The sequence below is a fragment of the Dermacentor andersoni genome, chromosome 10 (assembly GCF_023375885.2).
Source record: "Dermacentor andersoni chromosome 10, qqDerAnde1_hic_scaffold, whole genome shotgun sequence".
NCBI classification, from domain to species: domain Eukaryota; kingdom Metazoa; phylum Arthropoda; class Arachnida; order Ixodida; family Ixodidae; genus Dermacentor; species Dermacentor andersoni.
The window spans coordinates 111,059,188-111,085,764 of record NC_092823.1 but is presented as its reverse complement, the minus strand read 5'-3'; the positions used below and the strand labels follow the sequence as shown (position 1 = coordinate 111,085,764).

At 47.4% G+C, this 26,577-nt stretch overlaps 2 protein-coding genes across 4 annotated transcripts; both read right to left on the bottom strand.

Annotated features, from left to right (window-relative positions):
- Nucleotides 1-1,312: 1,312 nt before the first annotated feature.
- On the bottom strand, nucleotides 1,313-13,967 carry LOC126544669 (uncharacterized). 3 transcript variants are annotated; one of them, XM_055077798.2, is made up of 4 exons: nucleotides 13,577-13,967; nucleotides 11,804-12,078; nucleotides 10,754-10,932; nucleotides 1,313-1,783 (listed from the first exon to the last, which is right to left on the bottom strand). In XM_055077798.2, exons 1-4 carry the CDS (start codon nucleotides 13,886-13,888, stop codon nucleotides 1,698-1,700), a joined length of 852 nt encoding a protein of 283 aa, XP_054933773.1. In that variant the 5' UTR covers nucleotides 13,889-13,967; the 3' UTR covers nucleotides 1,313-1,697. The 3 variants fall into 3 exon arrangements, with proteins under 3 accessions (XP_054933773.1, XP_050048065.1, XP_050048074.2); XM_050192117.2 differs by lacking the exon at nucleotides 1,313-1,783 and adding an exon at nucleotides 8,723-9,578; XM_050192108.2 differs by lacking the exons at nucleotides 10,754-10,932; nucleotides 11,804-12,078; nucleotides 13,577-13,967 and adding an exon at nucleotides 2,560-3,893 and having other exon boundaries at nucleotides 1,697-1,783.
- A 3,021-nt stretch (nucleotides 13,968-16,988) lies between these two features.
- On the bottom strand, nucleotides 16,989-22,627 carry LOC126544672 (uncharacterized). Its single transcript, XM_050192121.2, has 3 exons — nucleotides 22,342-22,627; nucleotides 18,571-18,761; nucleotides 16,989-17,738 (listed from the first exon to the last, which is right to left on the bottom strand). The coding sequence occupies exons 1-3, from the start codon at nucleotides 22,620-22,622 to the stop codon at nucleotides 17,506-17,508; spliced, it is 705 nt and encodes a 234-aa protein (XP_050048078.1). The 5' UTR covers nucleotides 22,623-22,627; the 3' UTR covers nucleotides 16,989-17,505.
- Between the last annotated feature and the right edge of the window lie 3,950 nt (nucleotides 22,628-26,577).

Here is a 26,577-nt window from a genome sequence, read left to right as displayed (position 1 = left end):
GGGAAATCCAGCCCACTTATGGGGAAAGGTGTCTCGCTTTGAGAAGTGTGAGGTGGCGGTGTTGTGAGTTTGCAAAAGGCCGTGAAGACTTTCATGACAACGAGCGTTCGGAGAGGCCACAATGGGAGAAATGTCTTAACCGGTGTATAGACTATGTATAAAAATAGTGTGAAGTATGTAGAACAGTACGCATATTTGTCACTACCTGTATGCACCTTATTTTGGCTAATAAAATATAGAGGCAAATACTTCCCGATTCGCCCTGGTAGTTTCATCTCCGTGCCACTGTATATTTACATAAAATAAGAGCATTACCCACCGCTCTGCAACAACCCGGGAACTACAGAATCGCCCTCGTGCCCACCAACTTTTACGTTTTCACGCCATGTATATACCTGTACGCCAAATGGTGCCAGTACTTATGCTACAGCCCCGCTAAACTGCACTCGGCCATTTCGAGGCGCTTCCAGCAGTGCAATCTGTTCCTCGTCCTGCCGATATTCCAACGACACACAATTTCCTTCAAGTTTGTGACTAGCGCGTGACGAGAGACGAAAACAGACAAGGTGACGGGAGCGTGCGTTTTCGTCTTCATGTGATGGGCCACTTTGCAAATTTGCCAATTGGCTCGCCCAAGGCTACACGTCACTGACATTTGCCGATGTTTCCTCTGCTGACAAACAACCGCCTATGGGGTTGTTTGTCACCTTCTAGCGAGAGAAAAGAAATTACGTGGAGTGAGGGTCTCGACACATTGTTTGCAAAAACCAGATGGAGCCTTGAGACATCGAGGCCATAGAAATCGTAGCGGAATTAGCATGTTTTCATTCTGTTTGTTTGTTTTAATGCAAGAACACGAATCAGCCTTTGGTTGTTCTCCTTCATTGCATAGGCAGCCCTAGCACTCCATGCTTTGAGGTAGCCGGCAAGGGTAGATAAACCTCAAGTGCCCTTTATCCTTCACCATGTCCCCTGATACGAATAAGAAATGGGAATGCTCAAAAAATACCCCCGGCGCTCTTCCATTGTATAACTATTGTCCTGTGCTGCTGTTCATAGTCGTTGAATGAAGCAGAGTGAGCGAGTGACTATGGTAGTGTTTTCTGTCGCATGCAATCAATGAACTATGTTGACGGTGGCTGGAACTAATGATTTAAGTACAACTCGAAACTTCAGGGGCAATGTGTGGCTCTCACCATAAGATATAACATACAGTGGTGATAACTAATAATTACTGCCGCAGTTTTAAGAGTACTGCGCAAGTACTGAAAACCGAAACAAGAGCATTGGCTGAAACGGAAATTTTATTGTTGCTTCACAGAGACCACGTCAAAGAGAAGCTTTCGTTCATTTTGCCAATGGTGTGGCAGTACTCCTTCCATTATCGCGATTGTACAATAGCCAAAATTGTCCTTCGCCATCCCGCACGTACCAGGTGTTTCAATGAGCTCCCCTTGAGAAGATCAAGATAGCATCATGTAATGCGCAAGCTTTTTATTAGACCTTCAGTTTATTTCCAATTTCAGGCACGTCGAAAGGACAGCCGTCTGTACTACTGGAACTACTGCACCTGGAAGACAAGGATTTTTAAATCAGCTGCCAGTCATTCCCGAGATCACGAGTGTGTGTAAAAAGAAACATCCGTGAAGTACTGGTTCCGATGGACTTCACGGGCTCTGGAGCATAGGGCGTCCTCATCACAAAAGCTTGCCTACTCTCGTGGTGGCGGACTTCGGCGCCGCATGGAGGGTTCCTTCTTCTGAGTGTCCAGGGCACGTTCCAACTGGAACAAAGGCCATTTCAAGCAAGTAAATAGAGAGCGGCTGTTTACGAATACCTCATAAAAACAACGCATTCCCCCAGAATCCCCCTCTTTCCGAGGGAAAGGCTCCCACCGGGGAGCGGTAGATGCTATTCAACTACATAGGACGACGTGAAACAACGTGCAAGCTCATGCAACCACACGCAGCGCTAAAAACTCACTGCCATGCAAATAACTACCTTCAATGAAAAAAAATATATTAATCTGTGATGTGGCGGGCTGAAGTTTGAGAGCTGGCATCCTGTGTTTTATGTTCTTCCAATTTTTATTCCCTGTATACGCGCGAAAGTGAGGCGCTGCGCTGAGACATAAATCCCCCTGAATGCAGCAATGCGAAACTGCCATCTGTAGCTGCAGCTATTCAGGTCACCGCTCCAAGATGCGTAAAGCGAGTCGTGCATTACCCGCACGACTCGCTTTACTGGGACGACCCGCAATGCCTAATTTGTTTCGAGGTTCTGTAGCTTTGTGCGTGCGTGCGAGCGTGCGTGCGTGCGTGCGGCACTGTCAATGTCAATCAAGTAACTGTTAGGTCATTTCATAGCTTGCGCACAACTGTTTCCCCTGCGTAGAAAAAAAAAGGCATTGGTTGGTAAGCTAACAACACAGCAGTGCCTCGCACATGAGGCGAAGGTAGAATGAGATAGGTGCCTTCTAGATTCGTTTCTCAGTTTTTTATGGAGTCATTTCATCGTCACGGGTCATCTCAAAGAGAAGCAAAACATTCTGAAATGCACCTGCAAGACAGCTGCCTTGAAACGCTCCAGTTCCCGAGGCCCCATCCTTTCCCGGAAGTCGTCCCTGGTGTCCATCTGCTCCCTCACTGTAGCCAGTATGTCCTGGGCTTCGTCCAGGGCTTCCCTGGCCAGGGCCTGTTCGTGAACAAAGCTGCGGCGGCGGACCCTTCCACGGCTACGAGCGGAGACGACGCTTCGCCGGGACGTCGGACTACGATTGAGTCCTGCCACGGGTGCCATTTCGTCGCTCGGCACAGGTGACGGACTAGGGTCCCTGGGTGGAAGCGAAGTTGAAATGGGCCGACGGCTGCTCACAGCTGGCGCTCCACGACTCAGCCTTTGTGAGTCAACGGTTCGCCTAGGCCTGCCTCTGGCGCGGAGACTGTACTGCGTGGGAGAGCCGTCGCTTTCTGGCCACTGTACCACGTCGGTCTCGACGGGTCCGGGTGGACCATCGTAAGGCTGCGCGTGAGGCTGCGCGTAAGGCTGCGCGTAAGGCGTGCAGCCTGCGGCAGGCCTCACAATAAGCTTGCCATCAAACTGGCCCTGCACGGTGGCGGGCATGGCGTTCAGCTCTCGTTGGCTTCTCGGAAAGCGGCTGTAGCCACCTGAGCTGCACGCGGGGGTATCATACGGCCCGACGTAACCGGCGGGCGAGGAGGCATCGCGTCGATATTGCGGCGCGAGGGCACCATCGTCGCAACAGGGCACGTAGCCGCAGCCACCGCTGGTTGAAGTGGCGTTTGCACCGTGCTGAGACGTCAGGCCGCCGGCAGTCCATGGTCCCGGAGTGCCGTAGCGCTGAGCTGGGCCGGAAATGACGCCACGTCCGGGTTGCGAGGACATCCCGGCAAATCCCGCGTTGCCGTAGCCTATAGCAGGTGTGCCGGCAGCGACGTCGCGTCCCGGTGCAGATGGTCCGCAACAAATAGTAATCGGTGGAGCAGCATTGTCACCGGGCGCTGGTGTGAGGCTCACGAACGTGATGGGCACGGTACCTCCTCCGGATTGGGATAAAAAACCGCACTGTTGCAGCACGGTCGCGATTTGGGTGCCAGTCAGAGCCAACACATCGTTACTGGAGAGCGGGGCGGTGGTGTAGCCGCATCCTGGCGTTGGAGTTACGTTGAGAGCGGCCACGGACACTGCTCTCGCGGCGGCTAATTGTGGCGTGCCGGAACAGGGCACCATTATGGGTCTCAGAGGCCGAGGCGTTAATTTGTGGTCGCTAGGCGAGTAGTAGGCCATGATTTCAACAGGCCTGCATGCCGACCACCGCGGCTGCGTCTCACAGCCGGCAGAGCTTCGGCGTGCAATGGCAGGAGCCTCGAATTTCTTGGTCAGTTGTTCCTTCGTGAAATGGTGCAGCCCACTACAGAGGCTAAGCTGTTTATTTGGCGGTAGAAGAAACAAAATTTAAAAATTTCACCGACGATTACGATACTCTGTAATGTGAAACTTGAGCGCAGCTCTATGCGTGTTTTCATTTCGCGACACATTCGCTGGCGCGAACGATCTGACTAGAGAGGAACGTTTCAAACGGAGCGGAGTGTGACGCGCCTGCCTCCGTAATCGGGAGATCGCGAGAGGCAGCGCGTGGGTGATGCGTGGACGCGATCCACGGCAGCCGCCGCAGACAAACCTCCGCTCATGCAGCGCTTTGTTTCCATATGTCGTACCGTTGGACGCGCTCACCGCACGCCTTATCGATGACGTCTTCGGTAAACGGTCGATGCGCGCTACTCTGGTGCCATCTCACAGCCAGCGTCGCCCGAGAACGTGTTGTGCGCAGCACTATGCTTTTTTTCCTCACGCTTTCGTCGTACCCTCCTTCTCCTCTTTCCTCCTCGCGCTCTATTCGATCGCTATCGCCGCATTTCGTCTCTCGCTGCGTTCCGCGTTCGCACTTTCATCATTCGCTGTGCTCGTTCGGTCGCCTACGCCGAGGGACGCCGACGCTCAACGTAGAAACGGGCGCCTAAGTGCTGAGCTCCGAAAAAAAAGAGAAGCGTGATGCTCGGTGCTTTGTTGTTGTGAAATTTGAGAAACATATTAAAGAAAGAGATACTAATATAATAGTTACAAAATAAGGATAAGATTGTAAGATTATCAATACATTTAGCATAGCAGTCACTTCGTAACAATGGGAAAATCAGGCAGTGCATTACGTGCGTTCCTGGCGCGGATAGCAGTGCCAGCGCCTCTTGAGATAGAAAAACGGGAAATCTAGTTCACACATTATCTGATCTTCGAACGAGCACTTGATTTGAACATCTAAAGTGTCCTAAGAAGCAATGCTCGATAGTTTCGTGTTCGTTGAAAAAGTTATATTTATGGGAATGCAATGGCAGGCGTGAAACGATCATCGTTGAGCGTTGATGTGGCATGAATGGGGTCCTATTCCGGACATTATCAGATTCACATAATTTTCAGCTATGTTTGCAATTCGAGTCAATAAGAATGGGCGTAGTCACTTTATGAGCCAGCCAGAGCTGGCGAGGTGGGGAACTTAACAGCATGGCGGAATCGTGACAATGTCAAACAGCAGCGAAAGAATAGAGTTCGCAGTCCCGGCGCGACTGTTACCATGGTACTACGGACTTAAAAATCAGGAAATGCCGCTTTGTAAGCGTCTATTATATTTAAGACACCCTCTTGCACCGCACTATTATTTGTCTCCATGAGGATTAGTCGTTTCAGAGAAATACTGACCTAATTAATTAAATTAATTTAATTATGGGGTTTTACGTGCCAAAACCACTTTCTGATTATGAGGCACGCCGTAGTGGAGGACTCCGGAAATTTCGACCACCTGGGGTTCTTTAACGTGCACCTAAATCTAAGTACACGGGTGTTTTCGCATTTTGCCTCCATCGAAATGCGGCCGCCGTGGCCGGGATTCGATCCCGCGACCTTGTGCTCAGCAGCCTAACACCATAGCCAAAATACTGACCTGTATCTAGTACCCCAATAAGCAGCGTGACCCTTAACCCAAGAAATTCCCTTTCTTTTGTCACACTATCGTTGTTAAGGCCGCAGTAAAGAAATAATTATACTTCATCATTGTATTACTACAACTGGGTTATTTTTATTGGAGCTTCTAGGCACCGTCGAAGAGATTTGATCTAATGTTGTTTCTTTTTTTTTCTTTTTTTTTTTTTTTTGCTGTGGGAGTGTCTAGACTACGGAGGCAACACACATTTCCGCACTTACCTTCACCGACTATTATCTGGAGTCATACGCTTTATTTGTAGCCCCTTAATCTGAAGGTACGCATTTGTCACGTTGCAAAGCTAAGTGCAAGGTGCGCGAATCTGGTTCTGCACTTCAAGTGACTGTTTGGTATTTAGTAATTCAAAACTTCTCGATTACGCATCTAATCCGATACACCAATACAAAACATTTTGTCCTGCGCAAGAAGGGAATAAAAACGGAATGACGGGGTGGAGTCATGGGATTGTGTGGCGGGGGGGGCGGGGTTGGAGTAAGTGAGGCGGCAGTCCTTCGCCAACGGGTGTACGAAATACGGAATACGAATGCGAATAGCCTTTGCTATTCGATTCCAACTTTATTTGGGAATTCGTTGTACGAAGCTGTTGAATATTCATTTCTGTTCGTAACAGTCGAGACTCCGTATGGCACTCCGGGGTTGGGCCCTAGAGAAATAGAGTGCTACGCGTCATGCCTGGTCCAAATGATTTTACTCAAGGAGAGTCGAAGTTGTTGCGTAGTCACAAATTCCTGAGCAAACATACAGGGCAGGCAACTTCAGCTGCCTTATTCGCAGTTACTCAACAAGAATACATTCTTCACTGCCAGTTAGCCTACGTACAAATTTATTGTCTGGGTTCAGGCCAAGCTAACTGTAATTTGGCCAGTTTCACCGCGTTCCAATAACTGTAAAATAATGTGACGTGCTGTGGCATCGGGCATCTTCCGTTAAACGAACACAGCAATGTACGTGCATCTGTTTGTGTTATTCGTTTCTTTATTGTACATTTTAGGTTGTTGCAGACACATTTGAAAGCCGTTGTCTCTCGTTTACAAGCCTGTTCATATGCTCAGTATCCAATCGCGGATGACATTCCATGTATATATATATATATATATATATATATATATATATATATATTGAAGGCCTCTCGCCTTCGCTCAGGGGGTCCGCGAGCCGCGACCAGCACGACAAAGGACCAATGGCGCGAGGAACAAAAACCGCTTTAATTTACGACATAATGAAACACTCAATTACTGCAGCCTCGCGGCCAATAGCAAAAAAGAACAAGGCAAAGAAGCAAGCAGCAGCACAGCGAGGCAACAAAAGCAGCATACAAGCAGCGAGACATACAAGCCAAAGCGAGCGACGAAAGAACGGCCGTTACAAACCGTCAACCAACACAATCTTTCGGTCGATAACAGAATGCAAAAATCACAGAAAGCAAGCAAGCACCGAACCAGGCGCGCAGACACAGTCCCAAAAATGAACAACAAGAGCGCTCTCTCACGCGGACACAATACAAAAACCCCCTTCCCCCTGCTCTGCAGCACGCTCGGAAAGAACCTAGACGCGCCACGCCCCACCAGCGCCTCCCCAGGCCCGCGCCCCGGAAAAAAAGCCATGAGTGCCGTCTCCGCTGCCTTCTTATCGGGCAGCCGCCTTCCCGGCGTTCCCCGCGCGAATCCTCACGATACGCGATCGGTGCGCATACTCCATGTGACGAGTGCCGTTGTGGCGCGCGTTTCAAAGGCTTCCCCCGTGCGCGCTGCAGAGAGGGCCCAAGGGCCCGACAATTATATATATATATATATATATATATATATATATATATATATATATATATATATATATATATATATATATTAGGTACCCCTGTTCTCGTTTATGAATTTCTTTTACAAATTGACGGCACGCAAAGTTCACATTCCACTTGTTTAGCAATGGTAACTTAGTTTCTTCTCACTTTTATATTTGGAGTTCATTTCTGTCAAGTATTTGTATTTGATTCGATTAGGAAATTTTGCTATTAGAACGCTACTAGATCTGAGAAGAAAACTTGTTCTTCGACAAGGAAGTCTTTCTTCGCGTGCCATATGGGGGCCGTGGTCTACGTGGGTTCCTGGAAATTCTGTAAGCTGTAGAGACACAGATTTATGCCGCCTGGAGCCATGCGCTCCTTCCTGCGGCGAAGGTTTTGTCTATAATTGAAGCAGTACCCAGAAAAAACGATGAGCTACGAGTTCCAACGACTGCGGCCTTTGAAAAAGATATTTTCTTGTTTAAGAAAAGCAACATGTGTCAATGAAATGTGCAATATAAATCGTCTGGACACGTTCCCTTCGTTGTTACTGCTGATGATAGCAGTTCCTCTCCTATCGTTTCCACTTTTTCCGAATCTACTCTTTGCTGCTCTCCCTCGTTTAAATATGACCTGACACCTTCATCACAAATCCTTATCTACTGTCCCTTTCCCTAAATTCGTTTCAACGCTTATATCCCGCGATATCTTAGTCGTGCTGAAGGAATACTACATTGACCTTCTCTCTCACTTAACGGTATTGTCATACCACATAGCTAGTCAGCTTCTGGTGTCCGCTGCTCTGAACGCATTCGTACATCAGCTACAGAAGGGCCCACAAGTACTGTTGCTGGTGCGACAATGTGGATGCAAAGTCGAAACAGCTGTGTCTAGCACCAAGTCTGCAGTTTTGTTTGCCAAACAAGCAAATCATTATAAGGCACGCCGTAGTGCGGGAATCCGGACTAATTTTGACAGCCTAGGGCTCTTTAATCTGCACTCAACGCACTGTGCGCGGTCGCTGTTTGCATTCTACCCGCATCGAAATGGAGCCGCCGCTGCCGGGTTTCAATCCCACGCCCTGGGGCTTTGAGCGCAACGCCAAATCCACTACGCCACGGCATATGCTTTTATGACGAATGCACGTGCTTTCTCAGTAAAACGAATTGTCGAACACCGTGTCATGAAGCACGATAAAACATTTATCGGTCGTCGATGCTTGGTACGCAAAGGCACAATGATACGGACTAGTGTATGCTCATGAAGTTATACAGCCGCAGTTTTTTTTCTTTGTGGCACAAAACTCATTAGGAATCTCAGGTTTCGGAGATTAGGCACTCTATCGAAAAATGTTTTCTTTCCACACTGTGTAATAATAAAATTTTATCTTGTCGTCATTCTGCACAAATTTTCTCCATGATTTACGCGTCCATGTCTTCAGGAAGTGAACGTGCCTTCAACCGGAGAGGGTCTGGCTTTTTCAGAAAAGGTCCACCTGACCGCACAGTGATACGCAGGCATACTAACAGTCCACCAATCGGCATCCCAACTTGCGATCCAACAGCTGAAAGACGCAAAATAAATTTTTCTTCATTCGTTGCTCGACTAACGAAGGCAAGTCAACACGGACTAGTGTTGCTTGTAAAAGGGTATGGCCGCGTATGCAGGTTTCTCGGATTGTAACCTTAACACCAAGGTCCTAAAGGTTAGGAACAGCTCGGAAAATTTTTCTTTTGCCATTGCGTAATGATACAATTTTTGCGTCACCGTCCTGTTTCAAATCTCCTGAGCTCAACACTTCGCGCATTCCACGTCCTCGAAAAGCAATTTGTCTTCACCAGTAGAGGGTCCCGCTGTTTCAGAAAACGTCCAGCTATTGGTCACCGTGGCCCTTCCCGCGACACACTTCTCCTCAGTTGAGGTACGGGCACGAGTCAAAGATCGAGAACATCTTCTTGCCGGCGAGCTTGTTGTTCCGGTTATTGAGCCTGTTGTTCAGATCGTTTATGTCGTTCTGGCCCACAGGAGACCTCGCTTCCGGCGAGAGCGATATCGGCGACATCGCCAGTGGCGGTCCTGCGAGCAGCGCGAACCCGGGCGAGGTCGCCGCGGGAGAGCTCGAACTGGCATTGCTGTCGTTGCCGGTCAGCGTCCTTAGGGAGGGTCTCGGTCTTGACCTCGTCGCCGAACCGCGGCCTCTCTTTGAGCTCGGGGACCTCTTGGCGCCTGGGCCAAAATTAGACGTGAATGAAGCAGTCGGTTCTGAAGGGCTTATTGTGCGGTTTAGCAAGTGATGTTGAAGGCCTGGCGCGGAGCGAGAGTAGTTAATGATTTGAGCGTGTTCTAGGCTAGAGCGAGTGCAATCGGTGAACCGCTAGGGCTACGTTTTCGCTAACAACATAAAGTCGGTAGATAATGGAGACAAGAAAGTTATAGGTAAAATTAAGCTTTCTTAATTTAAACAGCGGATTGAGTTCTAACATTGAAATATACTTATATTCAAAAAGAAACTGTAGATTGAAATGGAAGAACAGAAAGCTTGCCACTGTTAAGAACCGAGCCCGAACATCCTCATGACGCGTCCAATGCTCCATAATTGAAATAGAGCTGGCTGCGGCGGTTGCCGCCTCCCTCCAACCCTTCGTATTTACTTGTGGAAGTCATTACGGCTGCTTGCGTTGACAAGCTTTTTCAGTTTTATTTCTTTTTTTTACACTCATTAATATTATCAAGCTAATCCCAAAGTGAGCGTTCAAGCATAGTTTTAAATTTCTGTTTAAGAAAAACAGCCACTTTCTCTCGTGTTTTCCCTTGCTTTACTGTATGTTTGCTTCATAAAGTTCTAGACCTGTCATTGAAATTCAACTCACATGTGCGGCTGCCATCGCTTATTTGAAGTGCCTGGCACTGTCCTGAATATTGTAAACCGACGTGGAGCGTGTTCGCAGCGCCTGTGTCTAAGCAAATTGAACACGGTGCATGAAGAATTACAAAAACCCCAACATGAAAAGTAAATGCAGAATGGGCGCTTATTCCCCAAAAAGACTTACCGTCACTTCTTCAAATGCTTCAAATTCACGTGAATATTATTTTGCGCATCTTTGTAATACCACGGTTACGGCAGCCAAAAATATTACTACAATGACCTTTCTTGGCGTAAGACTGGGCATGCGAGCGCCTATAAAAGGCGTTCAGTCATGAGGAAAGCAATTAAACTTTGGGTTTTGAAGTGCCAAAACGACAATGCGATTATGAGGTACACCGTAATTCGGACTCTGGTTTAACTTTAGCCACCTGGGGTTCTTTAGCGTGACTCAAATGTAAGTACGGTGAGCGTTATCGGGTTTCACGAAATCTGCTTCACATAATCAATGGAACCTGTGTGGAACTCATGTGCACACCTGCGACGTGGCTTGCACTGCGGCCTCCTCTAGTAAGTCCGCGGCCTCTACGCGACGTTCCGGAAGGTCCAGGACTGCCACTGGCGCTGGGAATGACCCTTGACGTCGATGCGCTACTGCCGGTGGTCTCAAAAGTCAAGTCTATCACGCATGATTCAGTGTCGCTGAATGGCTGGTATCTGCAACGCATGGCAAAAAAGATGTCGCATTGTTTTTATAGAGATAAATATGTGGCGTGCAAACCATGCATATGTATACATCAGCCCCTTCATCGTGAATGTGTTAAGTTGATATATATATATATATATATATATATATATATATATATATATATATATATATATATATATAAACGAGAGGAAAGAGGGTTAACCGAGGGGCCTTATTTTTATTAATCATGTGATGGGTAACCAACAAAGACAGACGCCAAGTACAACATAGGGGAAATTACTCATGCTTACTAATTGAATGAAAGAAGTGATAAATAATTGGAAATGCAAGTATATGAAAAAGCAACTTGCCGCAGGTGGGCAACAATCCCACGTCTGCGCACGCGTAATGCGAAAACGTGGGAAGCAAGAGGTGTGATGCATGCGAAAGTGTGATGCAAGAGATGGTTGAAAGCAGCAGCGTAATTTAGGCGAACTGGGGTATTACACTGTTTTAGCATACCATTACCGTTCTACTTATACCGGTACCGCCTGCCACCAACTAGGCATGCACAGCTCGAGCGAAGTGGTATCGCGAAGGCGGCAACAATATACTAAAATACTCTATTGTTGGCATAGGCGCTTTCACATAAGATAAAAACTTGGACTTAGTAAAGTACATAGGAAACAGACATATAGCTCAGTCGTAAGTACAACGTCAGGACGTGTTGCATAACACATACCGTTGCGGCCATGTTGCTGCCGTTGACACGGTTTTGCTATAATTGCGCATGCTTAGTGTCGATGGCAGACTGTGTCTGTAACGGTAGGCCTTCGTGTCCATCCTTGCCATTTGCAATGCAATAAGCTTTTATGTCAACAGGTCACCAACTTAATTTACCTAGGAGGTGACGGTGGGAACATGAACGGGCGCATCGAGTTGAATATGAAGCTACTGTCGCGTCTTGGCAGGATCGGCGGCGGTATCTTGCGTCCTCCTCGGTTGGTGACGGAGCCCCTGCGGTCCCGGCCGTGCGCCTTGCGTCTTTCGCGGACCAGTGCGCCGTGCAGGTGGACGTTCTCGTCCTGCAGCGTGCGAAGCTCGTTCTTGAGGTTGAGCCGCCTTTCCGCAAGTGCGTCGGCCAGCGACTCCATCTGGGAGATCATCTTGCTCACCTGCGGACGAAACCGCCCCACAGTAAGGCGCTCTAGACTGCCGGATATCTGGCACGAGATGTGTTAACGCCTGGAGCCCGTGGTCAGTGTCACATTACTAATCTATTTAATAAGCCCGCTGCACAACTGACACGTGAGTTGCGATGTGGGTTTGTTAGTACTGCATCTTCGTACACCCCATGATGACACGCGAGTGTTCACAGCAGTTAGCCATGTCATTTGTCAGTCGACTTTGTGCTTCTGTATATTCGAATATCAAAAATGCGTCTGATGTCCCGCGGCTCTCAAATGAGCCGGTCGGATTGGTGCTCATTCTTTTAAGCGTTAACTGTACTACATTTTTTTTTCCTTTTCCTAGCTCCTTTTCCAGCTCATCTAAAACAATATCGCCTGCTGAAGTTCACTCTACCATATCAAACGCCGCCTTTCTGTGATCTAATGTTAAGCCTATCAATATCTGTGGATCCATCGCGCATCGTGTGGTCCTTGGCTTTTTTTCAACATTGTTCATTATGCTCTGAGTTTCGAAGTCATACTTCAGTAGCAATCAGTGCTTGGGTGCCCATTTGGTGTTCTCTTTCCCGATAGCAAGACCTGCGACCGGCGTACCTCATACTACAGCAGGGTATGTTCCTAGTAAAAGTAGTGTCCCGAGGACACTGGACGATGCGGCCGAAAACGAAATGCCGACATGAAGAATGCCGGGACAGCGGTACGTACAGCAGTGTATACAAGAGGTGTATCCGCAGGCGTCCCAAGAGGTAAGTGCCACCTTTAGTGTTTCCGCCAACTTTTATAGAGCTCCCTGAATTCATAGAGTTTGCACCAATGACTAGGAAGTATGTAGCATGAGCTGCAAGGCCAAGTCGCTCGCTTTGCAGTCTCTATACTTTTGCTACCAACAGAACATTTTAGTAAGGAGCATGCTCACAGAAATTACTGGGTCTCTGGAGAGCACACAGTGGTTTACCCTGTAGGCACAGCAATTAGCAAAACTGGCATGGCACTCTGCGATGTAAAGACATTTGCAAGGACTGTTTCCTGCCAATTTCATCACTTCGAAATTGTTACTCTCCTAAACAGAATGCTAGCACAGTGTTTACCAAATTGTGCGAGTCAAATTTTTTCGTCCCTTACTTTAGAAGGCTCAAGATAGGAGCATTAATCACTAATTTCTATGCATAAAGAACAGGGTACTATTGACCAGTTCTGCGAGAAGAAATTTGGTGCATTGAACTGATCAGCCATGTATAGTGCCGAATAAAGATCAATGCTGAATGTGCAAGAAACGGTGAGGTATATGTATACAAAATTTTATTCTAAGATGGAATTGTAAAATATTACACGTAAAATTGTCGCAACTTGCAATGAATAAAAGCTGAGGCTCTACAAGTGGCCTTGAATCTGCACGTGAATGCGAATTGACTTTCTCAGCTCACCGCAATAAAAGGGTCAAATCATGCGCAATCATGTAGCGCAGTACAGAGAGAGTACTTGCCTCCAGCAGCGCCTTCTTGAGCTGCGGGTAATCTTCGGGCGGCACGGTGTCCAGGGAGTCCTCGATGGCGACTAGGTGGTCCCTCAGCACAGCCGCGTGCTCCTGATAAGCAGCCAACGCTCTGCTCGGGCCCCCGCCGATCATCCGGTGCGGAAAACCCGTGCTGGGGCCGGCCTTCGTGTCGCTTCCCACGGTGCACAGCGGTAGAGCCCGCAGCAGGAGCGGCGGCGGCGACGGGGGCGGCGGTGGTGACGCTACGAGCGCACCTGCCGTCGCGTCGGCCGCGCTTGGCGGGAGCTCGGCCGCGCTCATGGTTCCCGGAGATCAGGTCATCCTGGGCACACTTGGTCCCTGAGGCCCCGGTGTGGCCTCCCTTCGTCTTCCTCTTTGCTGATGTAGAACCCTTCAGTCTGTGGCATTACCCACCCTTAAGGATTGGCCAGGAATCGGGTGATTGATGAAGTAAAAGAAAATTCAACACAAGTGTTGAATAAGTAGGTTAAGGTTAAAAGGGATTGGCGATGGTGAATTATAAAGTGGCTCGCCATCGCGGCCCTGCGAAAGCGGTTGTCCAGCGAAGCTTTTGTAAAACCACCAATATAACTGCTGGGGGAGGTATGCAATTCTTTATTCATGGCTCGGATGCTTGTCTTGAGCTTGTTCTATATTGAGACGTATGCTGTTCTGTGTGTTGTATGGGTGATTTCAACGAATGTACGCTGTTTGCTCCACTTTCCTGACCACTTGTAGCCTCTGCATTAGGAGGGGGATGAGCCATCGCATTTTTGCTTGCTCAGGAGGGTATGAGCCATTCTGACGATAAATTTTGTTCACGGACGAACGCCAATAACGCCGACCACCGAGAGGCTAACAGCTTCGCCGTACGACGAGGCAAATATAACTAAACTTCAAGGGAAGAAAATAAATGGTTCATTTTTCCTGTAGTCTACAACGCCAAGACAATATGACAATGACTATCATTAAGCTGTTTTCCTTATGGGCATTTCTTCTTTCGTTCGAACATACTGATCTGTACTGCAGTGGGCAAAGAGGAGACTAGCGTTCAAACATCTTGCCCTGCGGCATATCAGGATACTGAAATGGAAGCTTGAAGTGACTGAAATCAAAGCCTGCAAGGCCAGTATTCAGTATTCGCATTTACAGCTTCTACCAGTGTATGCGAACACTATTGCAATGTACGGTTTCACTGGCTACTGATATAGGCGGCTCAGAACTTGAACATTTTCTGAGACACCATGATCTGTAAACTTTTTCTGGTCCTCTTTATATGTTACTGTATTTTTATATTGTTTAGTTAGGAACATGGTATCTGGGATAAAGCGGCTAAAGGCAGATGCAACCGCCTGAATAAGGCCCCCTAATCGTAGATTACTCAGAGGCGGAAAGCAAAAAGGACGCAGCAAAACATTACAGAAGCATCAAGAAATGTAAAAATGCAGGATAGGCCACAGAAAAGAATATATACGAGAAGCTAAAAATTTATAATATATACAAGCTTTATTATCAATAGTGCGAAACAATTAGGAATATTTCTGATAAACAAGAACGATGATATCTTCTTCAATAACGTATACAATGAATAAAGAAGATAGAAAATAACACGACCACAGCAGAACTACATACCGGACGGAGAGGGTTCTTCTACAGAACGAAGCAACACATAATCCTTACCTTTTTTGACCGACTTGCACTGGTGAATCGTTGGCTTTACGTGGGCTTCACCGTGTGGCAATAGAAACCCGTACTTGCAATTTTGTGTTCTCGCTGAAGCTCTCTATGCTCATGTTAGCTCAGTCGCGCTTTTATGCGAGGAAGCGTAAGTTCCACGCTTAACTCGCCCACGTGATTCCAATGGACGAAAACGCGTCTCCATGGTGCTATGTGGTGGCCCATAGGCAAGCTCACGTGCACTTCGCACTAAATGCAGATCTGCATGATAATTTTGGCATAGTGCGTCGGTTTATCACGCGGTATAGACTGATGCCCACAAGGGGTTAACGCCTAGGGCGGTAGACCAGGCTATAGACGTCTGCATATTTACAGCCTCCTCCCCCACTACTGTAGTGAGTACATCGTTTGTTCAACCGTTGTGCAGAAGAGCACGTCATACACTTGTTGCAATCGTAGGCACCAATGTGGCGACATAGACGCTACAAATATTAATGTGAAGGATATAATAAATTACTTTGCGTTTGCTGTATATAGTTCATCACAGACAGAAATAAGAATGTTAACACGGTAGCGTTAAGGGGCCTGTTTCGCTGAAAATCCGCTGTCGAACGACTTCTAGGCAAAAAGACTTTCGAACTACTCATACCCAGGCCTTCCATGCGGCGCAAGAAAATTACTGAACTAATTGAATTTCTCAAGCTAAAATACGTATAAAAATTGTAAAGTACGACTTACGCGCAACTTACAGACAGGATAACGTGGGGTTGTAATTTGACTATAGGAGAAAACATAATTCTGTAACGCGAAAACTCAACGAAACCCCTTTTCCAGCGTTTCTACCATACATAGACCAGCTACGGCGTCCGCCGTTGGCGCGCGCCGGCGCTCGAGTATCTCGGAGGTCATGGCCCGATTTCTTGCAATACCTCCATATGGCGCTCGCCTCCACGCAAGAGGCCACGTTTCTACCAGAAAGGCCGCCTCCTTGTATAGCGTTCTCGGCCAGGGTTCCCGGTAAACACTACGATTACATACGCTCCAGTTGCCGAGAAATGTGAGAAGCAGTCAGGGATCTTTGGATGCTATCGCGTTAAACTCTTAAAGGCGAAGCTTAAGCGTCCTCCCAATTTTTAGCAACGCATGGCATACAGTTAAGACACTAAGATGGGCTAGTTGCTCGCTGGCATGGTGGAACACGGTTATAATGGAGCGTGCGCGGACAGGACACAGAAACAATGCACCCAGAAGGACCGGCGATCGTCCTCCGTGTATTATTTGTCCTGTCCCCACGCGCCGTTACAACCATGTGCCATCAAGGCATGCAGTTGGCCGAGTCCGCAACGTTAACCAAGAGTCGGTGAGATTGCCGCCAATGGAATTTCAACAACTTTCCACCCGTACAGCCTTAGAGTGCGTGTCATTTCCAATTAGCAATGCGCTAACATTCCAATTACGCGCCAATAAAAGAAAACTAACCAGCTTTCTTTTTTCAAGATAGTACGTTACTAGCCATGCTCTAAACTGTCCTAATCGTTAGGCACTTATGGCTAGCAGTTTGTGTGTCACGCACCTTCGACAAAGAAACATTTAATATCGCAGCTTTCTCTTAGCTTCACACCTTTCGTAGCCTAAAGCGACCGCTCGAGAACACGCCAGGATGCCTTGTAGGTCAATAAACCAGTACTAAGTGATCTCCACGCTTATTCGCTTCTTCACCCAGTTACGTCCTGTATTTTCTTTTATTGCGAGACAACTAATCGCGTGCACATCTACTGAAACCTTGTTTTTCGAATTGTTGGCATAATTTTCTAGTCACGCTGTGGAGTGAATCATCCACTTAGCCTAATCCTGTCCACCGAAGTCCATAATGCAGCTCCAAGTCTAAACACATTCTGTGATCAACACATACGAAAACAGTAACGTTGACTAGTACGGATGGCGTCTATACCACAATGTGTCCTTCCGGGTGATTCATACATAGTCCGGGCACCACACGCGCTAGTGACGTCGCCCTACCAAATTCGCCATGCCAGCTGCCTGTTCTGACGGACAAACGGAACATGCTATTTATACGCTATTCCTGATTGGCTCAAGACGAAGACGTGACTGAATTCGACGACAACGACGGCATTCGGTGGCGTCCATAACGCGCTTTAGCCCAGGGGACGAGCCGATGGGCACGAAGTATGTCTGTGCTTTTCTCGCGAATTTCTCGTTCCGCTTCTGAGGAGAACGCACTAGTTGTTCTGATCTGGGACGTCCCGTCCCGCTTCCGGCGTGGAGGTTGGCGGTGGCGTCGAGTCCTGGGTGCTTATCGTCAGTGTGCCTCCCGGCGCAGCTACGATGACTGGCGAGTGCGAGCAGCCGTTGTTTTCGCAACCGTTCGACGACGTTCTCGGTGGCCGGCGCACCCTCGACCTGTTGGCGGAGCCGCGGCTTCTCTTCGTGGAGCCGCCCGACCGCCTCAAGCCTGCGAGAGGATATACTTTTGGATTTGATAGATGAACTGAGCCGACTATACACTGTTGTGAAAATCTTGTAATGCCATAGAACCGATAACAAGTCGTCTACCGACCACCAGAAAGCGTGCCAAAGGAGGGAAATACGCAGTCGAAGACGACAGACGTGGCTTATAAGGCACGAAAATTCGCAACCATAGGATGGATGCTATGGGCTGGGGTGAAGTCGATGTTGTTTGATATTGTTTGGAGGAGGTGGAGGAAGGTGACACCATCCTACAGTGGACACAATGTAGGTTATAGTGCTAACTAAATTAAATGGAACCCTGGTGTCTCACGTGCCATCGATCTGATCTGATTTTACGACCTGATTATCAGCACGCCGTGGGGGCCGACTGCAGATTAATTTTGACCACCTCGTGTTCATTAACGTCCATCCTACGCATGGTACACAAGTGCCTTTTTTGTTTATTCCAGCCACATCGAAATGCAGCCGCCGTGGCTGGTATCGAACCTGTAACCTCGTGCTCAGCCGTGCAACGCCGTGGCCTCTGCTATACTGCAGCGGACATAGGTTGCCTTCTTGGTTGTGGATGATAATTACGATCTTCGCTCTGATAAAGTAAATAAAGTTTGAAGTCTGGATTGAAATATACACAGAACAACCTAATTATTTGTTCGCGCAGGATATAGATGTCTACTTCTCGCCAACGCACTGCACGGAAGAAGCCATTAGCATTCACCATAATCATTAAGTGGTAGCGGAATACTGAGCAAAGCAATTAACCCTGTAGACATAATAGCAGTCTTCTTAGCCATGTGCGAGAAGTGTTGGCTTCTCACCTGTCATGGTGCCAGTTGTGTTGCTTCCGCCCCGCCAAGCTCGGGAAACCCCGCGCCCCCTTCTGGCGGTTGTCGATGGACCGGAACCGCTGACCACACTGGCTACCACTCTGCTGGAAGACGCGCTGCTCGCAATGCCGTCATTCGTCAAGTCGATCAGGGACGACTCGCTGTCGCTTAGTGGTCGGTACCTGCAAACCGCGAGAAAAAGAGGACGAGGTTGAAAATGTAGCAACAAGCGCAATACTCTAGCAATCACGTGAACGCTTGGCAATCACGTGAACACTTGGCAAAGCTCGGCCTGCTCAAACTGTCACGTGGTAAGCCAGCATGGCAGTGCAAGTACTGTAAGACAGTAGCTAGCCACTGAGTACACGCTACATAATATAATAAGTGTAGGATTATAGGCATGCAAAAAACACGGGCGATGAGTAGACACGAAAACAGGATCGGCGAGGGCTAGAAGTCACTTCTGCTGAGAAAACAGTCAAGAATTTTTATCCAGTCGCTGTAAAGACAGACTTGACTCCCCGCTTTTGCTCCTGAATTTCTTGCATTCCCTTCCTGCATGGACACAAGAGGGACCTCGGCCGCATAAAAGTGCCTGAACTTGCAGAGGTGCCAGAAGCCCTGATGCAGGTTCGTCTTTACACCGACTGGCTACGAGTTGTGGTCTGTTGTTATTTCCTTTCCACAAGTGGCGTCTGTTCCTCGTCCGTCCATATTTTTAGCACGCTGCTCAGCCTACATTGAGTTTTATAGTTTATTTCAAGATATCAGTTTGACCATGCATCCCCTCATCGTAAATTGGTCCAAGGGATGACATTCTTGCTTATAGGAAGTACAGTAATATAAACTGATCAGGCAGGTCTCATTATCGCTAAATGGTTGGTACCTGCAACACGCAGGCACACGGACACACAAGAAGCACTAAATGTGGATGCACTGTATACTTGCAAAAACAAGCATCGTTGGAAACTCAATCAATAATGCAATTCCATCCTCTTTAATGCACTCATTATATATAGATGATCTGCAGATAGCGTGTCGTGCATCGAACTTGGCAAACTGTGAACGGCAAATCCAAATTGCGTTAAACAAACTCACGCAGTGGGCATCTGAAAACGGTTTTCGCTTCTCAAATGAAAAAAACTATTAGTGTTGTCTTTTCACAAAAAAAGAGGCCTACAACCAGATCCTATCCTAAAGTAACAGGAAGCCACAGTACCAGTAAAACAAGGACACAAGTTTCTTGGTGTTGTGTTTGATAAAAAGTTGAACTTTCTCGAGCACCTAAATAGTCTTAAAATTAAAGCCAACAATGCACTTAACATCCTCAAGGTCTTGTACCGGAAGCGCTGGTGTTCTGACCGTAAATGCTTGCTACGCATCTGCCGCATATTAGACTATGGGAGCATCATATATGGTTCAGCCAGGCAGTCGTACATCCGGTTACTTGATCCAGTTCATAACCTCGGAATACAACTCACCAGTGGATCTTACAGAACATCGCCTGTCCTGAGTTTATGCGTTAAATGTAATGAACCTCCTTTGCAGCAGCACAGAGCCATACTAACTTTTTCCGACGTACTCCTAAGTTTCCTAAGTCCTTATCAGAACACATATGCTACAACAACGTTACACAGTGCAACTCACGCTAACACTATACAAATAAACCGAACATGATTGAGCCGCTTGTCCAGCGATACGAGGAATATTGTAGGGATTATGACGTCCCTCGCGAAGCCCTCCAGGCTGCCAGAAAGCCACAACGTTTGCCCCCGTGGTGCGATTTCACACCGTTATGCGACTGGACACTAACACATTTAAAGAAAAGAGACACCCCACACGAACACATTGTACAAGAATGCCGCACTCTTCAGGACAAATATAAAGATTACATAAAATGTTATGCTCATGGCTCTAAAACAAAAAAAAAAAAACACGTGGGTGTGGGAGCCGTAATAGAGGACAAGGAAAGAAGTATTCGATCACCACATCATGCCTCTGTCTACACAGCCGAAGTATACGCAATATGGACGGTAGTTCGAAATATTATCGCTAAAAAGCACGAAAACCGAGTCATATACACAGATTCATTAAGCATACTCAAGGCTCTACACGTGAAATCCAAATGCGAACCCCTGCTAGGAGATATTTTAAACACATTCACGTCAAATAAATACGGCAGATTAGTTAGTTTTTGCTGGGTACCAAGCCAAGTTGGGATACCGGGTAACGAAGCAGCGGACAGATGCGCATCAATGGCAGCGAACGAAAACATAACAAACACAACACTTCCATATAAAAATAGCATCAATGCGATTCGGAAGGCCTTGACGCCGAATTGACAAGACGAACGGGACCATTGTTTAAGCAAGAAGCTACATCATATTAAACCTGTAATTGGTGAGTGGAAGTCATCCAGTCACCAGCAACGGTTCTATGAGGTGATCTTGTGTCGACTTAGGATTGGACACACACTTCTGATGCATAATTTCCTCTTTCGATAAGAAAACCCGCCAAATTGCGAAAAATGCCACGAACCTCTTACAGTCATACACATCTAATGGCGTGTCCACACACCGACATACCGAGACGGAAGTTTTTACACAACCTGTATAATTTACATATACCATTGCGCCCTGCCCTATTACTGGCAGCTGACCCCTAGTGCCATTTACTAACCTGTTCGACTTTTTAGGGAAAACTGGCTATTCCCACCAATTATAGTGTAATGCAGGTTTACCTGCTCTAACGTTGTGTTTCCTTTTCTCTTGTGACTAGCGCAGCATAGCCATAGTTCCCTTTGTGCCATTACACCCAAATTAACCAGACAACCAACCTTGTCATTAGTCGGTCCAGAAGTTCAGTAGTTCTGTGCCTTAACAGTGTAGCGCATGTGCCTTCAAAATATTAGCTTGATTTAACACCGCCGTATCAACGTTCGGTCAAAAGAAACGAACTTTTTGCTTTTAAAAGAAATATCCTAATTTGAACTGAACAGCACAGAAAGAGAAGCTAAAATCCGCTCATTTTTGGAACCATTGCGTGGTAGCACGAATGAGAGGATCCAGAAAGCATGGAAGGCATGTGGTGCCTTCGAGCACTGCCTAATTTACAAATTCAGCAAGATGGCTGATTGGCTACTAATAGCTTGAGAAATTCTTGGGTTTTCCGAATCAGACATACTCGGACCGTGACCACATCCGTCGATGACGCACAAGATTAGGCGTGCACTGGTGGAGTTCTTGAAGTGTACCGGCCTGAGTGGCCATTTATACTCCTCTAGTGCCTCTTCCTGCGTGCGTGCAGTGTACTCTGACTCCTACTTTTTCTAACCCCCAGTGTAGGGTAGTAACCCGGATGCTCGTCGGGCTGACTCCCCTGACTTTCCTCTGCTTGCTTTCTCTCTCTTTCTCCCGTTTTACGTGCCAAAGCTACGATCTCATTATGAGCCGCGCCGTAAGCGGCCGTCCGTCCGTCCTTGCGTCTGTCTGTCTGTCTGAGCACGAGGTGACGGGTTCGATTCCCTCCCGCGGCGGCCGCATTTTGTTGGTGTCCAAATTAAGAAAGCGCTCGTGACTCGTAGATTCATATAAACATTAAAGAACACCAGGACGACAAAATTAATCCGCACCACAACTCCATTTCGGTCTCTCCCAAATCCCTAGTGTTGGTTTGTGACGTTGAACCCCTACAATCAATCAATCAATCAATCAATCAGTCAATCACGTCGGCCATGACAGCAACGCATGCAAGTTGCGTTACCTGGTCAGCATCGGGGAGCATAAAACCGCACGCGTCGGGCTGTAGAGGGCGACACTATCGCGCCTCGGAGGGAGAGGAGGAGGCAGCAGAGGCGGAAGCGGTATGCCTCTCCCTCCGTGCAAGACGGGGCCGCCGCGGTTCCGCGCCTGGAACTTGCGGCGCTCGTGCGCCAGCGCCCCCTGGAGGTGGACGTTCTCGTCTTGCAGCGTGCGCAGCTCGTTCCTGAGGTTGAAGCGCCTCTCGCTGAGCGCGTCGGCCACCGCTTCCATCTGAGATATCATGCTGCTCACCTGCGCGATTGTTTAGGCGAGCAACATTACACGTTTACCCAGTACTGCTGGCAACCCCGATAGGACACGCGAGGCAATGACGACGGAGCGTAATTTTGAATGTCCTGGGCGTCGGGAAAAGTAAAGATAGGTGCGTTAGCCTCTTTCTCAAGCGAGCCATAATGGGTCGTGGTAGAACTGTGATGTAGAAATGGAGCCAGGATACCTGGAGATGGGTAATTATACGCCGTATCCTGTGTTTTTTCGTCGTTCAAAAGTGAGCTCCTTGGTCACGATTTTGTTTGCTTTCTTCACATATCTTAATCTAGGCATCTACGTATTCTCCCTTGACCACAGACCATTCAAGGCCAACGTTTCAATGATTGGTTGCAATAAACAGTTTGTAGTTAGCTATTCGACGTCCTTGTATGGTCTGTCACTCCGTCGGCTGTAGTGCTCAGGGTATTACAAGATCAACGAGCACAAACCAACTCAATTTATCGCGTTATATGGGCGGGGAATTTGCGCCAACATATTTCCCAAAACCTGACCTTCGTCTTCACAGTATATAAAGAAGGTGCTTGTCTAGTTCACCGAGAACGCAGGCGAAATTCATGAACCTCGATCATCTGACTCATGAAAATAGGGGCGAAAGCGCGAAGGTTCGCCGACTATTTTAAACGCATTTATGGAAACGCTAACCAGATCTCCGGACATTATACATACCATTTTCCCCATTTCTACAAGATAGAGGCTCGGTGTGACATACAATATTTTCGCGAAACTGGAAAGCGTATAGGTAACATAACAGCATAAAGCTTTCGACTACTTGCTGAATGCATTTCATACAATATATGCAGTTCATCCACGCACATATAAGTTTACACACCGATTTGCCATGGCGTTCCCCCCGATATTCTCCAAATTTGATCTCGTATTCTTTCGTTTTTTACGCCATGGTAACGAGCTAGAGTTTTGCTTCACTTGTTGAACATAATCAGAACGCACCGGATTGCTTGCATACGTAATTGACAACGCCACAAGTAATCCGCACACTTGGAATATTGCTCACACATTACCGACAAGGTGTTTCTCGACCAAAAATGTAATCTTGGTGTAATGTAGAATTCCCTCGGGACATTGGGAGCCATAACTGTAAACGCCCGCATCATGCTGTCGAACTCATCTATAAGAACAACGGCATGAACTTGATTCACACATGTTTAACTTCGCACGTAGTTTTACCAGAGCATATCTCCGAATCATTGCCATGTTTGTTCTCTGTAGTATTTCTAGTTCCGCCAGGGAAGCGGGCTAAATTGGGCGCCGCTAGTAAAAGACACCCAGAACGCTCCGTAGCACATTAATACATAATATATTGGAAAAGACGCCCTTAACCCACACACTTTGATCTTTGCCTACGCATACCCAATAAACAGGGTGTTATGGTTAGCTCACCGAGGACGCCGGGGAAACTAAGTGCAAACCTCGCACAAGGCACCAAAGTAGAGGTAAACAGGATGTGTAATTAATATTTTCAGGGCTTCTACTCAGGGGAGAAATGTAAACTTTAGCTGCACATTACACCTAAAATGTGCCACGTTGTTTGCCGAATTTGTCATTCATGTCATGCACGCTTGTCTTTATAGAGAGACAATTTATTTGAAACAAGGACAGTTTTTGAGGACTATATGGGAAACATTACGGGTTACAGCAATATGGCACGGAAACGCCTGAATAATTAAATTTCAGCAATGCGCTCCAGTCAGCATAAGTACATAAAACATTTATTGCACGTCACCGACAACGTGTTTCCTTTTCAACGAAGTATAAACAGCGAGAATCGCAGCGCTGAGGAGACCGAGAAAACGGTATACACACTTCGCATAACGCATGAAATAGGGATAGAACGAGCATTTAGTCAATATTTTCAAAGCACGTAATCAACCCACACACCTGAAAATTTCAGTACGCATTGCCCACAATGTGACAAGAAAACTTACTGCAATATGAAGTTGGCGCCATTTCTCGCACTTTCAGAGAAGCGAGGAATGTTGGTCATTATTTGGTATGTAACACTTGTAAACAGGCCGGACACGAAAGTATAGCAATTTTCATTTCACCCCTAAACACTCTAGAAAATTGGTCTGTTTCCAGCATTCCGTCAAACTACAGGCTTCATTTTTGATGAATTTTTGTCACAGAATCGTAAAAGTATACACCTGTAACGTTTTTGAGTGCTCCTAGAAGTACGAACAGTTTGGCTGTCGAAAAGTCGCCCTAATGTGGTGAGCGACGCGAAATTTCACTAGCCACCATAGTTTCCCTGCAGCGACATGTCAAGCGTAGGTTTTGTCGGCTGTGAACGTACAGCTGAAGGATCACAATCTTCTGATTTATTTATTTGTTAAAGTTTTCCCGGCCAGATACAAAGGGTATATGTACATATCGTCATAACAGAGTAGGGGTGATAGCCTAGGACAGTAAGGGCTTATAATGTTAGGCTTATTCTTAACTACATCATAAGAGACGCCCGTATGATGGTTATTGAAGCCACATCAACATAATCGATTGCCTTTACAGAGAACCTTTGGTTGCTTGCTTGTTCCTCACTTTTTTGATAGAGCCAGCGGTTAAATGTTAAAGAGAATGTTTCTTAGCATCACTTTGCCACTTTATAGTACTTTTCTTCTAACCTCCACCGATGCGTGTGCACACTGACGTCATGCAGAATTTATCTGGTCATGCATTGCCCAGTTCGGGCCACGTATTCTTCACCCTTTCCGCAGCCTTAACTCTCATGAGCATGTATCAGCCCCGGTTGCATGTGGCGGTTGGTTAAAGTTTGCATGCTACGTGGGTTCCTACGCCACTCTCCTGATTTATGATGCATGCGCATAGTAGCTAATGATTTAAAGGTGCCGAAATCTTCGGCACGTAGTTTCGTGGCAGCAAAAATAGTTGCGCTCCTAAAATAACTGGAAGGAGGTGCCCACAACTACTAACCAATCAGAAAGATGCCGTTTGACGTCATCAAAGGATAGTGCACAACGATCCTTTCCCTATGTTGCGAATGGGGCCTCCTCGGAAGATCGTACAGTTGTGGGACGAGAAAAACCAACCCGATACTATGCAGACGTCGTAATCTGTAAATGAAAAAGACCTGACTGGACATAACATGTGTTGCGTTTTAAAGCACCTTTCTCCGAAACTAATAAAGCTCCGCTTACACGGACAGACATCAGCGGTGTGTTCTACGTTTATTACGTCGATTTGTGTAGTTACTGCCCTCCTGCGACATGTACTCGCCTTGAGCAATGCCGTCTTGAGCTGCCGGTAGTCTTCGGGCGGCATGGTGTCCATGGAGTCTTCTGTGGCCGCGAGACCCTCCCTCAGCAAGGACAGATGTTCCTGTAACTCGGCCAGCGAGGTGCTCGATTTCGCAGGTGTTGCTAGGGCCCTCTGGCTGCCGCTACCGGGCGATGTCGTGGTGGCGTCCACAGCGGCGCTGGCCGCCGATGTTTCAGGGGGCAGTGCCTGCGCTGCGGGCAAAGGTATCGGCTCCGGCGACGTCTCCTTTGCTTGCGTCGACGTTGGTGCACTGCCCAGCTGCTCCGAGCTGCTCATGGTCCCGGAAAGACGATTTTGTCGGGACGTCGTCTCAAATTTTGTCCCGGATGCCTCGCTGCCTGCTTCTTCTACTTCTTCTTCTCTTCAATATCGCTCACCCAGTATGAGGGATTCGTTACGGGGTTCACCATTTCCTGCGAAACCGGCACAATCTCACTCGGCCAAGAATCAAAAGGATTTTACGAGACCAAAAAAAAAAAAGAGAAATGAAATAAATTATGCAGGTCCAGCAGATATGTTGAAATGCGTGTGAACGAAGTGCTTCACGAATTGGTTATTCAAATGCTATGCAACTGGTTGCGATTGTAACAGTTGTCTTTGTTTTCATCCTATGCAG

What these genes read in the sequence shown, in the direction of transcription:
- LOC126544672 (XM_050192121.2), bottom strand. Translation starts at nt 22,622, where the DNA reads ATGATATCTCAGATGGAAGCGGTGGCCGACGCGCTCAGCGAGAGGCGC. An exon ending in TGCTCCCCGATGCTGACCAG is followed by an intron (nt 18,762 to 22,341) that starts GTAACGCAACTT and finishes CGCGGTTTGCAG; the next exon opens with GTACCGACCACTAAGCGACA. An exon ending in CACAACTGGCACCATGACAG is followed by an intron (nt 17,739 to 18,570) that starts GTGAGAAGCCAA and finishes ATCCTCTCGCAG; the next exon opens with GCTTGAGGCGGTCGGGCGGC.
- LOC126544669 (XM_050192108.2), bottom strand. Translation starts at nt 3,807, where the DNA reads ATGGCCTACTACTCGCCTAGCGACCACAAATTAACGCCTCGGCCTCTG. An exon ending in TCAAGGCAGCTGTCTTGCAG is followed by an intron (nt 1,784 to 2,559) that starts GTGCATTTCAGA and finishes CCTTTGTTCCAG; the next exon opens with TTGGAACGTGCCCTGGACAC.